General features: G+C 43.3%; 1 protein-coding gene across 1 annotated transcript in view; it reads right to left on the bottom strand.

Moving 5' to 3' along the window:
- The window catches only part of LOC148538512 (4-hydroxyphenylpyruvate dioxygenase), a 91,684-nt gene that overhangs the window by 14,600 nt on the left and 60,142 nt on the right, over positions 1 to 16,942 (bottom strand). Inside the window, exons 4-6 of the mRNA XM_088454239.1 lie at positions 12,347 to 12,436; positions 11,926 to 12,032; positions 7,581 to 7,658 (exon numbers count right to left, since the gene is read on the bottom strand). Of these exons, the coding sequence (XP_088310365.1) occupies positions 7,581 to 7,658; positions 11,926 to 12,032; positions 12,347 to 12,436 (275 nt within the window). The remainder of the gene's footprint in view (positions 1 to 7,580; positions 7,659 to 11,925; positions 12,033 to 12,346; positions 12,437 to 16,942) is intronic.

Below are 16,942 nucleotides of genomic sequence, written 5' to 3'. Positions count from 1 at the left end.
GTTACAGTATTGCCTCCAATCTGCCTGGTTAAGAGTCTCAGTCCAAAACCATTCCTGCAACACTATTATATTATGTGAACCAAGCGCTCACCTGTGGTAACTAAATGTTGGTGGTGGCTGGCGGAAGAATGTATGTTGAGGCACAGAAATAAAGTAAATAAAGCCTAATGGTGCGTATACACTGGGCGATTAAAGTGGACGACTGAACGATAACGATATCGTTATCGTTCAGTCGTCCACTTTATCGTCCATTTTTAACACAAAAAAAGATGAACGATGACGACGACGCGCGTTCCCGCGGGTCGTTCGTCATCCTCGTTCATCGGGCTGACATGCAGGCCAACCTGACGACCTCGTCAGGTTGCTGCATGTCAGGGAATGGGTGAGAGAGCCCGGCGCTGAACGATATCGCTAATGATATCGTTCAGCGGCTGTGCTCAATGTCATGAACGACATTGAGCACAGTCTGCCGGGGACACACTAGACGATATCGCTCAGGGAGCATATCGTCTAGTGTGTATGCACCTTAAGGCTAATAACATAATATATACTAAAGGACATGACTATGAGACAGCACATACATGACTATAGAAAAGTACTAACATGACTACAGCACAGTACATACATGACTATAGGACAGCACAGACATGAGTACAGGAGAGTACATACATGACTATAGGACACTACATACATGACTGAGGACATGACTATAGCACATTACAGGCATTGCGATTGCACAGCACAGACTTTACTATATGTGTCACAAGCCGACGTAGCGTCTTGTTGGACTTCAGGGCACCAAGATGCTCTTGTGCACTTGTTGCTAGGAGACAAAGCTGGGCGGCTTCTCCGTAGGCCCTTCCTTCAGATTGCTCTGTCACCCCCGCCTTGCTCTGATTGAATTCTTTTTCTCCAATGCTGGTTTTCTGCTCTGATACCGGCTACAGCGTCTAGAGCGTGTCTTCCGGTTTCTGTGTGTAGATTTCACCCTCATGTGTTTTCTTCTATCCAGTGTGTGTTCCAGCAGTGCCAGTCGCACTTCAGTGTCAGAGTATATCTTCTATTACCATCAATAGCGGTAGCTCAGCCGCACGACAGCATCTGAGCGGTAACTGTTACCAACATCACGGCGGTCTCAGCCGCATTACAGCGTCAGAGTGGACGGTTGCTTCTAAACTTCTACAGTCGCACTTCAGTGGCAGAGTGCATCATTTGTTACCAGCAATAGTGGCAGCTCAGCCGCACTACAGCGTCTGAGCAGATAGCTGTTACCAACTTCATGGCAGTCTTAGCCGCACTACAACGCCAGAGTGGACTGTGTTTTTCTTCTACAGTCTCAGTCGCATTTCAGCTTCAGAGAGCCTTATCTGATTCTACGTCAAGACTATCTCTGTCATCCACCAGCAGCAAAATATGCTCTTGTTATTTAGACTCTTGCTGCATCAGCCCTCAAGGCTGCAACCAGCCAAGTACACATCAGCCCTCAATGTTGCAACCAGCCAAGTACACATCAGCCCTCAAGGCTGCAACCAGACAAGTACGCATCAGCCCTCAAGGCTGCAATCAGCCAAGTACACATCAGACCTCAAGGCTGCAACCAGCCAAGTTCACATCAGCCCTCAAGGCTGCAACCAGCCAAGTACACATCAGCCCTCAAGGTTGCAACCAGCCAAGTATACTTTAGTCCTCAGGTTGCAACCAGCCAAGTACACGTCAGCCCACAAGGGTGCCACGCGACCATGGTCACACAATTGGCCAGCTCTCATCCAGTGTCTTTGGGTTCCTTTACCTGTACTGTGTGAATCTTCCCAGGAATTCATAACAGTATGACAACGACAGTACATTTTTATTAAATTTTTTCCTCTATGGTATGAAATACACCCACTGACCACGCCCTCACCAATCCAATCCAGCTAGCAGCTGTCCCCTGACTACCTGTCCATACACTGACGGCCGAAGCGCCCAATGAGAGCAGGGCCAGCTGTCACATAACACACCTTGCTCACATGAACCCCAGGGATTGCGGAGCAGGTATCTCCCACCTGCTGGACGTGCGGCTTCCCCAATTGAGCGGAGAGTCATCTGCCAGGAGTGGGGGAAGAGAGGGTGTGATGGGAGCTGCAGACCTTACCGGGAGTCCCCAGCTACCTGCCCCCATTCTCTGGCTGCCGCTGCTTTGTGACTGGGGGAGAAGCCACCCAGGCAGAACTGCTGCCTGCAGAGTGTGAGATCGACAGATGCAGACCCGGGGCTTGTTGGGAGATGTAGTCCTGTGGCCACCTCCTGTCATCCGGTCACCACCCACCTCACATCCGGATTCGCGCATGCGCAGTCCAGATTCCCGACGGGCATTTGGGAATCCAAAGGTTTTATTTAATTTTCCGGGGTAGTTGGAAACTCTACATTGAACAAGGAGTCTCCCACAGGAAGCGGGAGGGTAGGCATCTATTGGTTAAATAGTGGAACAGTATGCCTTTTTTAAAAAGAAAACGGAAATTTTCCACTAATTAACAGTGCAAACGTACGTCTCTCTGTTTGAGTATCTACCTGCTTAATGACCACAGCGTTTCGCCAGTTTGTGACTAGACTAAATTTCAATTCTGGGATGCGTTCATTTTAATGGGACTAACTTTTTTATTCTTTGTCTACCTAAAAAAGTGTTATGTTCCTTTTGCTGGAACAGATCTGGCTTTTATTTGATTGTAAGTTTCACGAGAGGTAGAGACTATTGAACTATGTGTATTGGATTAGCAGAAATGTACTTGTAATAGTTTGCATTAGGGGTTTAAACACCAATCCTGCACAGTTGAGTTCATCTATTTTGATGGGTTAGGAATAATGTCACCTGTTTCCAGTCAAAAATCCTGACTGTGCTGTCAATTATTGTTAAGTTTGCCTATCTATATAATAATCCTCTAAGGTATGTCCCGTCTCTAACGTGCATGTGCAGTGGAAGCCAGAGCATGAGTCTGAATGACGCCCACTGCTAGGGAGCTGGGACAGATCCTTGACTAGAAGGAGAGGAGTAGGATGGGGACCAGGGCCGCCGAAACCTAGTAAGTATGGGGGAGGGACAGAGTGGTGGTCAGGATAGAGAGTGGGGGCAGAGCGGGACAGGGGTGAAGGCAGAGGAGGGTGGAGCAGGAGGAAGGGAGATGGTTGGAGCAGCAGGCTGTGAAATTATATAGGCCTAAATCAGTGATTTAATACAGCACTTTACATGTTTTTAATCAATTTTAGAAATAAAATGTATGTCATTAAAAAGCATATAAAGTATAGAAATTCACATGTCCAGCAATAAACACCTAGGGCCCTCATTCAGACATTCTCGCAAGCACATATGCGCTCACAAGCAGGTCGAAGGTGGGGCACTGCGCACGCGCGTGCGCAAGCCCCGGAGCGAGAGAGACATTCTCTCGCTCTGGGGCTCGCTACAAAAGGGACGGCTGTCGATGTTGATCGACAGCTCGCCCCGTTTTGTAGGCGGGGTGGGGGGGTGGTCTGACAAACGGAGGCGTTCCTACCATTTGTAGGCGACCCTACTGACATCACCAGTGATGTCATTCGGGAGCTTCCTGCTCTGTTAGAGCAGGAAGCTCCCTGGGGCTTGCGGTAGATGAGACCCTACCGCAAGGGTCTCGTCACAAGCCCCGATGGTCTCGACCATCGCGACCATCACCTGGTCACTCGCTAAAGCTGTGGGTGGTAACCCACAGCTTAGCGAGCGGCCAGGAGGCCGCCTTTCAAAGCAAAAGCGGCCGCCCTCATTCAGAGCGAGCGCTCGCTTTTTGCGAGCGGCTCTGAATGAGGGCCCTAGATCATTGGTTTCCAAGCGTTCTTGAATCATGGTGCCCTGGAGTATCAGCATTCTTTCCAAGACGCCCCTAGGCCAAATGTTTCTTATTAAGAAATTCAGCGAAAATTAGGAAACTGAGCAAATTGTGCTTACATGTCATCCTTAGGTACAGTTTGGTAACCACTTCCCTAGAAGGATTGATATAGATGGATTGCTGCACATGAAGTAGAGTGTTTTCACATTATGCTATTTCATATGTATCAATCCAAATACTGTGCATGTATGCATCTATGATGCCATTGCTGTGTTGCTGAAACTGGAAATCTTTATTCCTAAGTGAGGGTTTCATCTGCCAAAGACAACCAGCTACACAGTAATTTGTGCTTTGTGATTTACATTGCAACAAGCTATTATCCCGGCCCAGGGATTGGAGGAACAGATCGCCCTTTCTTACTCTGACCTTTTTAGATAGTTAATGAATACATTGGAACTCGTGGTTTTCCTTTTGTGTTTAGGAATAATGTATTGTTATTGATCTATGCCCAGATGAAGGGGTGAGTGGCAAGCACTGACATGTTCTTCATGTTGTTTAAGCAAGTCTCATGTAACAATCGTGATAAAGAAAGTAGACTTATTAGATATATATATTACTGTTCCCTTTTTATCTCTTACCACCATACATAACTCCATTCCGCTGGTATATATTAATGTCAGTTTAGCGCCAAGTTCAGTCTGTACATTTTTAAAGGAAACTCATAAAATATTTCAAATTCTTTATGACTTCACCTTGTAAATGAAAATACTGGCACACAAGACCTAATTCTGAGTCGGACGCAATGTCAATGTTTTTTTCTATTGTGCATGCGCCTAAGTCACGCCGCGTATACATCCAGAGTCCGTGCGCACAGAGTGGCTGTTGTGATTGAGAAACACGGTCTCAGAAAAGTCTTGAAAATATATTTGGGAGATGACAGGGAGATCCCTTTGCAGACGCACTGAGATGGTTTCGTATTTTGGGCGTGTTACGGGAGTGTTGCAGGCATGTTACTTAAATGGCTGGAACTCAGACGCATAATCACTCACATTGGAGGCCATACTCTGACGGGGAAACGGTATGAATGACTGCCGGACCTATGTCCGGCGGTTCAAGTCCCAACACCAGAAGACCGGCAGGAGTGAAGATCCCAATTGGTAAGTATACTAACTAACCTAACCCTCTCCCCCCTAACCCTCCCACAGGGGTGCCTAACCCTAACCTCCCCCCCTAGTGCTTAACCCTAAGCCCCCTGTAAGTGTCTAAACCTAACCCTCCTGTCCACGCAGCCTAAACCTAACCCTCCCGGGGGGGTGCCTAACCCTAACCTCCCCCGGGGGTGCCTAGCACTAACCCCACCCTTCCCCTAGCCTAACCTTAACCCTACCGGGGGGCTGCCTAACCCTAAATCCCTCCTGGGAGCCCCTAACCTATCCCTCCCTCCCCGCCACGGCTGTCCGAGCCTGCAGCCCGGCTTACCTTCGTTTGGCCCCCGGCGTAGGGATAATGATAGGCGTCGGGATTAGTCCCCTGTCGGGATTACACAGTCGGGAAACCGGCCATCGGCTTCCTGACTGCATCCTCTCTGATGGACAGTCTGCACCTGGCATGGGGCTGGTGCCAGTTTTAATGATGCGACTGATGGTTGTGTTGAAAGATGCAAAAAGTGGTATTTCAGTGTGTAAAGACGCTGAAAGTGGGCGTCTCAGTCCTGGCACATGCAGACACGTCTGTACACCACGGGAGGTCTTTGTTGCGGTATTTGCATAAAGTTGCAGAAGCAATACTTGCAGCAGACGCTGCAGCACCCAGCATAGATTCAGGCCCACAAGGTCTATTAAGCTGTATCTTCTAAACTACTTTCTAAAGAAAATTTTTTATTTTTCTTCACAGCATACTGTACTCATTTTATGTTGTGTGATTAGTTATCAGAAGTTATTATAACCATACTCATTTAACTCTCATTGGATTAATATATTTTCTATATCATGATCCCAACCTGCTCTGGCACTATATAACAATGTAAAGGGGCATACACACTAGACAATTCGCTTCATGAGCGACATCATCTAGTGTGTCCCTGGCAGGGGTGTGCTCAGTGTTGTTAACGACATTGAGCACAAACACTGAACGATATCATGAACGATATCGTTCAGTGCCGGGCTCCCTCCCTCATTCCCGAACATGCAACAACCTGGCAATATCGTCAGGTTGGCCTGCATGTTCGGGCGATGAACGACAAAGACCAATGACCTGCGGCAGCGCACATCGTTGGTCGGTCATCGTTTTTGCATTCAAAATTGGCCTGTATAGTGAACGATAACGATATCGTTCAGTCGTCCAGAATATCGGCAAGTGTGTATGCACCTTAAGATAAATAAAGGCATAGAAAGAACAAGTGGAATTATTATTTGCCTAGAAGCAAAAAAGAGAGGATTCCGCACTGAAGCCTGATGAGCATAAATCGCATTGCATTGCCGAAAACCAACATATAAATGTAAATGACCTCCTTGGTGGTCTAATTAATAATTCTGAGGTTGTTGTTGCCCTGAGACTCAAGTGAAACTATGTTGCAGATCGTAAAGAGAAAAGGAGTAGACTCTTTTGCACTTTGAAGTGTATATGTATTTTAAAACATAACTTTTAATAAGGAGTATAAAATTAATATTGATATCCTGCAAATAGGTGTCAGACGACACCACAAAACAAAATATTAAAGTAATGATATTAAAAGAAGTATTAAATATACTGACTGATAAAGTAATTTCCTGAAATTATTTGTCACAGGGAAATAATCATTATATTAGTAGAAAAGATTTAAGATCTGCAATATAATTGTATCTAAGCAGTGTTTACTAAACAGATAAAATTGCTGCATATATTTAAGTTTTCCTAAAATCACAGTGGATAGTCAAATAGGTTTATAAAATTGGGCGTAACTATGGTGGGTGCAGGGGGTCCCATTGCTATAGGGCCCAGAGGCTTAGAGGATCCAGATTGTATAGTTGCATACTAATGTCCCGTATTTACCTGCTAAGCAATTGTGTCTGGCCTGTTGCCCAGCCTGAATGGGATGCTTTACATTTTCAGTGAGTGGTGTGTGTAGTTGATGTTATAATGGTAAAGGGGCACCGGTGTGGCATAATCTCAACTGGGCACTGTACAGTGCTCTCCAGTTTATATTATGTAACATTACAGTGCCCTCCAGTTCAGATTATACCACATTACAATGCCCTCCAGTTCAGATTATGTCGCATTAATGTGGCATAATCTGACCTACTCATTGTAATGTGGTATAATATGAACTAGAGGGCACTATAATGTTACATAATATGAACTGGGGCACTGTAATGTGGCACGATATGAAGTGGAGGCACTATAGTGTAGCATAATATGAACTTGTGAGCACTGTAATGTGGCATACTTTGAACTGGAGGGCACTGTAGTGTGGCACAATATGAACTGGAGGCACTATAATGTGGCATGTTATGAACAAGTGGCACTGTAATGAGTCAATATTAACTGGGGACACTGTATGTCATAATGTGAATTGGGGGTACTGTGTGGCATAATGTGTACTGGCAGCCATACAATGTGACATTATGTGAATTAGTGTACTACCATGGTTCATAAAATAAACTGGGACATACAGTATATAAAATATATCATCTATAGCTGAAAACTTGCAATTCAGTTGTAAAATCACATTAGCTTTACACTGATATGTTATTGGAATTAACACTTGCTTACCAATCCACTACAGGCACCATCTCATCATCGGGTTGGTTTCCAACAATGTGATCAATGAAGCTAAGGCAACCTGACGGCCTGTGGTAAGGAAAGTAGTAATATTTTTATTAGTAAAGTTAACTAGATACAGTATGGTGGCACAGTGGTTAGCATTGCCACTTCATAGACAGTGCATATCCTTTTGGAGTTACTTGTGTTCTGACACAATGGATATGAGTATGGCACTATAGAAATAATGAATTATTATTGACAATGTTCAGCAGGAATGTTTTTATAATTATATTTGAAGAAATATACTTATTTGCATATTTGTTTGAGATACCTTATTGTCAGTCTCCATTCTGTACATCCTAGGATTTTAAAATCAAGAAACATTTCCAATGAGCCAATTCATCACGTCACCAATACTGCTCAGTACATTATAAAAAGAGCTCATTTTGAGCAACTGTGAAAAGTGAACGTTTAATTAAAAGAGAGTAAAGGTTTCAAATGTAGAATTTGCTGGTATTTTTATGTAAAATGCAACAACATACTACAGAACGCTGTACATTGAGGAGATCATAACATATCATAAACAAATGAAATAGGAAGATATGAAACAGAAGATAAAGGTGCTACTGCCCAAATAAGCTCACGGTAAGGTATCTGCAAAGAGAGTGATCATGTGATACTGCTGGGTTTGTGTAAACTTCAGATCATCATCCATTTAAATGCTAATTAAAGCATGCAGTCAACATGTTGTCACAATGTCGACAGTTATGATGTTGACATTGTTGAAATATCGACATCTAATATGTGGACATCTGCAAAATGTTCAGAATGTTGCCATCAAATGTCAACAAGTGAAATGCTGATATTTTGCGATATGCTGTCAGTTACATGGTTAGGTTTAGCGTTAGGATTAGGCATAGGGACATACCAACACAACACAACCACTTTAGTCACAGGTTGCGGTTAATGTCGCAAAACTTTGACTTAAGCCAGGGCCGCAACTAGGCGGAGGGGGGCTAGGGGGGGCAAGTGTCATGGAGGCCAGATTTCAGGTGGCGCGGCCCAGTTATCCTACCAGCGTCCACTCGCTGTAGCCTGTCGCCATTACTATAACAGTTACTGTACAGCAGTGGCTGTTGGGAGTCCCAGAATACCGGTGCCGGCCGTGACATTCGGGGAGCGGCCGCGGGGGAGAGAGGGCAGAGAAGCAGCAGCAGCCCTCAAACACCCATGCAGTGCAGCCTGAGCCTACCTGCCTGACTCTGAGCTCTGCTTCTGGAGGGACACATTGTGAAGTAAGTCGCGGGGGCATTACTGTGGCATAATGTGTTATAAGGGGCACTACTGTGACATAATATGTCATAAGGGGTATTGCTGTGTGGTATAAAGGTATACGTTTATGATGCCGGCGGTCACAATGCCGACCGCCGGCATCTAGACTACAGAATCCCGGCGAGGGTTAACTAACCTATGCCGGGAGACCGGGTGCGGACAGCCGTGGGGGGGGGAGGTTTAGGGTTCCTGGGGGGGGACTTAGGGTTAGGCTCCCCCCCGGGAGGTTAGGTCTAGGCTAGTGGGAGGGAGAGTTAGGGTTAGGCACCCCCGGGGGACTTAGGTTTAGGCGGCGGGGAAAGAGGGGGTTAGGTTTAGGCACTTAGAGGGGGGATTAGGGTTAGGCACAGGTGGGGGAGGTTAGGGTTCGGCACCCTAAAGGATGGTTAGGGGTAGAGTTAGGTTAGTAAGTACTTACCTTCTAGACGATCTGGATTTCCTTCCATGTCGGGCTGGCGTTCCTGGGATTTGAACCATGCGCCATGCGGCTGGCGGTGTATCATACCGAATCCGAAATAAAGTGTAAGGGTATTACTGTAGCATAATGTGATATAAGGGGCATTACTGTGTGGCTAAATGTTATAATGGGCAATCCTGTGTGGCATAATGTTTTATAAGGGGCATTACTGTGGCATAATGTGTAAGGGGCATTTCTGTGGCCTAATGTGTAAGGGGCATTACTGTGTGAATAATGTTATAAGGGGCATTACTGTGTTTCACAATGTGTTATAAGGGGCATTAGATAGTGTGGCATAAAGTGTAAGTGACATTAATGTGTCACGAAACCGTACACACTTTCCTCTTTATTTTTTTTTTGGACTTGTGGCGCCAAAGTAATGCTTTGCCATGGGTGACAAAAATCCTAGCTCCGGCCCTGCTTAAGCCACAACCACCAGAGCATTAGCTGCAGCAGTAAGGTTAGGTACTTACTGCCGGAACTACCGCATCACCACACTTCCAAGTGTCAATATTGTTAGCATGTCGACATTTCATCAGTGTCTATATGCTTAATGTTTACATGTCAATATTGAAATTCTGAACATGTCGACATTCTGTCAACAAATTATACCGGACCAAAATATATGACCAGGATTTAGGTTCATTATCTATGTAATTGTTTAATGTCATTGTTTCTTTTAATTTTATATATTTGCTTAGTCCCACCCACTACACCCGTGACATCATGACATCAACCCTAGGGGACGGGACCATCGGCTCTGGGAAGTACAACATTGTCTGGAGCATCCTCTGCAGTAGTGCTCCTGGCTACAAGCCACATGCAGGTGCCGTAGGGCAGCGACAGTGCCGCCCACAGGTCCAGCGCCCCATGCGATGGCACAGGTCGTACACCCCTAGTTAAGGCACTGTTTATTTGTAATTTATATTATTTATCTGCAAGCTCCTTTTATGTAAGGCAGAGACATAGGCCCTCATTCAGAGGCGATCGAGCAGGAAGCTCCCCACTGACATGCCAGTGGGGCCGCCCCCAAACGGCAAGCGTTCCGTCGGGAATGCCTCCGTTTGGCCGGCCACCCCCCCTGCCCGCTACCCAAACGGGGCGAGCTGTCAATCACCATCGACAGCTCGCCCCCTTTGGTGCGAGACCCGTAGCGACGGAGCGCCCGTTGCTAGCTGGGTCTCGCGCATGCGCACGTCGGAGCCGGCTCCGAAGTGCGCATGCCCAGTGGGCAAACATCGACCCGGTTGCGAGCGCTCAGCGCTTGCGACCGGCTCTGAATAAGGCCCATAGTCTTTATGTTTCTTCGTCTAATGACCTGTACTCTTTACATACACAATGCCATACATAACCATGGCCCAAGATACTTAAAGCGGCTTATGATTCTTTACTGCCCTGCTCGATTATTGCGATCTGCTGATAAAGGACTATTAGCAGGGGCTAGAGTCTCCCTGAATTCACCTGAGGGTGGAGCTTTGAGATTTGAGGCTTCGACTCTATGGAAGCTTTTAGATTTGCGGCTATAGAACTCACTTACCCGCACAGTTCGAGAGGCCTCCACTCTAGAATCCTTCACAAACAGACTCAAGACTCACCTGTTTCCTCCTGCATTTCACTAATGTCCCTTCACTAATGTTTCTCTTTGCTGTTAAGTTTATTTTCTATTTTGTGTTTTAAATGCAAATGTATGGCACTTTGAACCCTATTGGGAGAAAAGTTCTATAAAAATAACATTATTATTATGATTATTAATATAATTATTATTATTATATACAAATACACCCTTACTTTTCTGTAATGTACCCACTTCTTCATTACTCTGTTCAAATATATATATATATATATATATATATATATACACAAAACTTTGTGGATGGCACTCCCATGTGCAGATATATTAAATACTGGTGCCCTCCGTCGGTCTCCTCGCAAGGGGCCACATACAGTCTCTTTGCGGCGGCACTCAGAGAAAGTTAACCCGGAGGCAGGGTAGGTCCCTGATGACGATGCAATAAAGAGAGGCATCGAAACGTTGGTGACCTACCCTGCCTCCGTGTCAACTTTTTCTGAGTGCCGCCGCAAAGAGACAATATATATATATATATATATGTGTATATATATATATATATACATATTTATATATATATATATATATATATATACATATTTATATATATATATATATATATATATATATACACTGTATATATATATATATATATATGTATATATATTTATTTACATATGTACACATATGAACATAAACTGTTCTAAATCCTCAGGGGGAATTCAATTCTGAGCAATGTGCCACTGACCATCACCACAATGTCCGACTGCTTTTTAATGGGAATTATTTGCTCATTTTGCTGTGCACCTCTATGGTATATAAGGAAAACTAAGGGAAGATATTGGTCACAGTGCATCTTCGCTTGACCACTCCACGCACGTTACTTACAAATAAATTCCTCCTTATTCTGTTTTTTTTCTTTCCTAAAACAATTTTGTCTCAATAATTCCTGTGCTAATTTGAATATGTCTGTAAATATTATCACCAGTTTCACTTACAACGAAGGCAGCAGCGGATCTCTGTACAGCGGTTCTTTGAAGCCTGGCAGGAAGACACCTTGATATGGCCCCAGGTATTCAAGTAGGGTATGTGTAGTATCTCCATACTGCATAAAGAAAAAAAAAGTGAAATAGTAGCATATTTATTCAGCAATGTCTCGTGGTTCTATCATTACTCCTAGAAAGAATTTGCTGTAGGCAAATAGCCTAGGAAGTGAAATTAAGGTTCCCTCCCAGTCACTGTCAGAATGGAGAACTAGCTCATCAGAGAGAAGCCACAGATCAAAGCCAGAGAGTTTAATCACTGGACAAAACAGAGCCCCAGGGGATAAGGGAGACAAAATAGCAGCTTTCAATAATCTCTAGTGTCAGAAAAGAAACTGATAATTCAATCATCCCTCAAGTGAGAGTCACAACTTACAGTTTGTAGAACGGCAAATTTCACCCTGCCGCCTTTATCTTCCTCGATCCAAGGCTCTCTTACAACTACTGCACCACGCTGCTTAGCTTTCTTTAAATAGACAGAGTTATAGGTTGTTAGCCATATGGTAACAGCTGGAGAGAATTTCTGCATTGCATTAATAATTGTAAAGAATATTAATATTTTAATTTAATATCTCTATTTTCTCTATAGTTGACAGTCACATATTGTGGCAGAGTTGTCTGCTTACTTTTTTGTGCATAGCCATAAATGACACCTGCTAAATTGCTTTACTTGTCACTGGTAATGCTAAAACTGGGCATATATTGTAAGTGTTCAGTCTAGGTTTTAATTATGGCAGGGCGCTAATCATGACAGAGGGCACATCTGCACGCCGCCTATAAAGGGACGTGGCCTCTTGGAAGGGCGTGGCCTCATGACAACCCCTTTTCGTCACTCTAGAGGTCATGCCCAGCACTCACGGAGATGCTGGGCTATCCCCAAGCTCTCCCCGCACTGTGAACAGATGCCATGCGCATGGCATCTATTCACCTGTCATCTATTCACCTGTCGGGGACTGTTCATCCACCATATTACTTACTCGTGGGACACTGTGGCCCGCAGGGGGGATGCAGCAGCATAGCCGGAGGCTGGGCGCAGCAGGCCCACCGACCTGCTGATCAGTGGGGTGCTGCCACCATAAGGACAGGGTGCATTTTAGCACTTTAAAATAAGTCAAGGCATGGCGCCACACTGATGCTACATTGTGGTGGTTGAGTCTCCGTCAGATATGCAATAAATGTACCCAGGCTTGCATGGCCAGATGTCTGAGATCCATATTTGTAGCATACTTGTTCATATGTAGTCATTGTCCAACCACATCTACCATCAGTCTGGTTCTACATCTGATACAGTAGCTCCCCATCAGATGTGTTCTGGTCTAAAACTGCCTAAGTGGCCGTACAAATTGCAAAATGTGTGGGCACCTCTAGGTTAATAACTTTGTGCACCCATTTATCTCTGCCACCCTGGAGCTTACACTATGGAATCAAAATGAAAAAACAATCAGATTTTTGCAAAGTAATCACATTTATAATGAATGATTACTTCCCACATTTAAAAAGATTAGCTTAATGTCACATAATTAAAAAACAAGCTTCAAAGGAGTTTAGATTCCATATTTTTTTGTTACAATTTTTTGAAAACAGTCTTATATATAGATCAGAAGTTGTCCATCTTAACCACAACTTACATTCATTATCCTATATATAAAGTAATCAGTCTCCTTTCAGTCTTTTATGTGCACCGGATGAGGAATTCAAAATTTCATATTTATGTTATATTTATTACTATTATCAATAACATATTAATTATATAGTGCCAGCATATCCTGTATATATATATATATATATACAGTCAGGTCCATAAATATTGGGACATTGACAGAATTTTCAAATTTTGGCCTCTATTCACCACCACAATGGTTTTGAAATGAAACAAACAAGATGTGCTTTAACTGCAGACTTTAATTTGAGGGTAATTACATCCAAATCGGGTGAACGGTGTAGGAATTACAACAGTTTCAATATGTGCCTCCCACTTTTTAAGGGGCCAAAAGTAATGGGACTATCAACTCAAAAGCTATTTCATGGACAGGTGTGGGCTATTCCCTCGTTATTTCATTATCAATTAAGCAGGTACAAGGTCTGGAGTTGATTCTAGGTGTGATATTTGCATTTGGAATCAGTTGCTGTCGACTCTCAATATGAGATCCAAAGAGCTGTCACTATCAGTGAAGCAAGCCATCATTAGGCTGAAAAATCAAAACAAACCCATCAGAGAGATAGCAAAAACATTAGGTGTGGCCAAATCAACTGTTTGGAACATTCTTAAAAAGAAAGAACGCACCGGAGAGCTCAGCAACACCAAAAGACCCAGAAGACCATGGAAAACAACTGTGGTGGATGACAAAATAATTATTTCTCTGGTGAAGAAAAACCCCTTTACGACAGTTGGCCAAATCAAGAACACTCTCCAAGAGGTAGATGTATTTGTGTCAAAGTCAACAATGAAGAGAAGACTTCACAAGAGTGAATATAGAGGGTTCACCACAAGATGCAAACCATTGGTGAGCCACAAAAACAGGAAGACCAGATTAGAGTTTGCCAAACAACATCTAAAAAAGCCATTACAGTTCTGGAACAACATCCTATGGACAGATGAGACAAAGATCAACTTGTACCAGAGTGATGGGAAGAGAAGAGAAGGAAAGGAACTGCTCATGATCCAAAACATACCACCTCATCAGTGAAGCATGGTGGTGGTAGTGTCATGGCGTGGGCATGTATGGCTGCCAATGGAACTGGTTCCCTTGCATTTATTGATGATGTGACTGCTGACAAAAGCAGCAGAATTAATTCTGAAGTGTTTCGGGCAATATTATATGCTCATATTCAGTCAAATGCTTCAGAACTCATTGGACGGCACTTCACAGTGCAGATGGACAATGACCCGAAGCATACTGCAAAAGCAACCAAAGAGGTTTTTAAGGCTAAAAAGTGGAATGTTATGCAATGGCCAAGTCAATCCCCTGACCTGAATCCGACTGAGCATGCATTTCACTTGATGAAGACAAAACTGAAGGGAAAATGCCCCAAGAACAAGCAGGAACTGAAGACATTTGCAGTAGAGGCTTGGCAGAGCATCACCAGGGATGAAACCCAGCGTCTGGTGATGTCTATGCGTTCCAGACTTCAGGCTGTAATTGCCCGCAAAGGATTTGCAACAAAGTATTAAAAAGTGAAAGTTAGATTTAGGATTGTTTAGTTTGTCCCATTACTTTTGGCCCCTTAAAAAGTGGGAGGCACATATAGAAACCGTTGTAATTCCTACACCGTTCACCTGATTTGGATGTAATTACCCTCAAATTAAATCTGAAAGTCTGCAGTTAAAGCACATCTTGTTTGTTTCATTTCAAAGCCATTGTGGTGGTGAATAGAGGCCAAAATATGAAAATTCTGTCAATGTCCCAATATTTATGGACCCGACTGTATATATATATATATATATATATATATATATATATATATATATATATATATATATATATATAGGTTATAAACTACTTTTTTTTAGTAAAGAAGCTAGTTATAGAAATATTTAATTTTAAGTGTATTCACTAGAGAGAGAGATATGTTGTTTTGCTTTTGTTCTGCTTATATTATAACATGTTTGTAGAGTTTATTAGATCCTCTTTTTAGAATTTAATTGAATGAAAAAGTAATAAATTTTATACATAAAAATGAGTAAATAAACTTTATAGTCTGAACAAAGAATTAGTGTTACTCATTGTGTTTTTGTGGCATAACAATCAGTGCCCTGGATAAACCAATTTAGAGCTGGCCTTATATGGACCTTTCCTGGCATTGGTGTATTTATAATGGGTACAGGGTGCGGTGCACAGGGCCCCTGGGTCCAAGGGGACCTACACTGTACACTTTGTACCCATGTTTAATACTTACCTCTCTGGAGTCCTGCATCAGCGCTGCAGCACAAATCAACGGCAAAATGTTGTGGCTGCCATTTGCCCATAGATTTGCGCAGTAGATGTCGAAGCTGGATTATTGGCTGAGACAAGATCAGTTTAAAATTGAATCGCAGCGACGCCATCTTACGACTGACCGCAAGACGCCATCTTGGAAATGAAATCGCAAGATGCCATTTTGCGAATGGCCGCCCAAGCGCCATTTTAGATAAACTCACACTTTAGTACATGTGGCGATATTACTATTAGCATCATGCGATTGCATCTTACACCATTTTTCATACACACATTAATACGCACAATTGCGCAGTTAACTAGTCGCATATTAGCGAATACATAAGATCCTGTATGAAAACGCCGAATATTAGCTTCATGCACACGCATCTGCCCCAAGTTAACATTAATGTTAGCGTCTTTACATCAAACCCCAGATACTCACACATTACATATTCACATACAAGGTTCCATAATCTTTAAGGTATAAGATTCAAGTATGCACATTTACTATAATTGCTATGAAATAAAGATTATTTTGTAACTAAGGTTTTATATGTGATAAATAGGCCATGTTTGGTATTGTACTGATGCGTACTCTCTCAACAGTATTCCGGTAACATCGATGTAGAGATCACAACATGCATTCTCAACTTATGGCCGCAAATACTTCAAGCAACAAAATGTACATTATATGACCAACTGTTAGGATTTGCATGAGGCGGGAAACCAGAGACCACCAGTTGTTAGAGGCTGGACTGTGTCTATTTGAACCAACCTATTAGATGCCTTGTAACATATGCCCTCTCCTTTAGGACCAATGGTATTAGCAACAAACTTCTCTATTGTGTTGTCTATTTCTGGGGGGTATAAATATTTGTGCTCTGACCCTGGGTTTCTAGTCTTCGTGCTGAATGCTGATTGACGAGGGGTTTCTCGCTGATGCCTACATCTGGTCCAGAGCGCTGCATATGTATAACTGTACTTGGGTCTGTATAATTCCTTTGCACTAAATTGTACTTATAAATAGCGTGTAACTGACTGTACTTTTACTTGAA

The sequence above is a fragment of the Taudactylus pleione genome, unplaced genomic scaffold, assembly GCF_031769625.1.
Source record: "Taudactylus pleione unplaced genomic scaffold, aTauple2 ptg000040l, whole genome shotgun sequence".
In the NCBI taxonomy this organism is placed as follows: Eukaryota; Metazoa; Chordata; class Amphibia; order Anura; family Myobatrachidae; genus Taudactylus; species Taudactylus pleione.
This window is presented reverse-complemented; position numbering and strand designations above follow the sequence as displayed.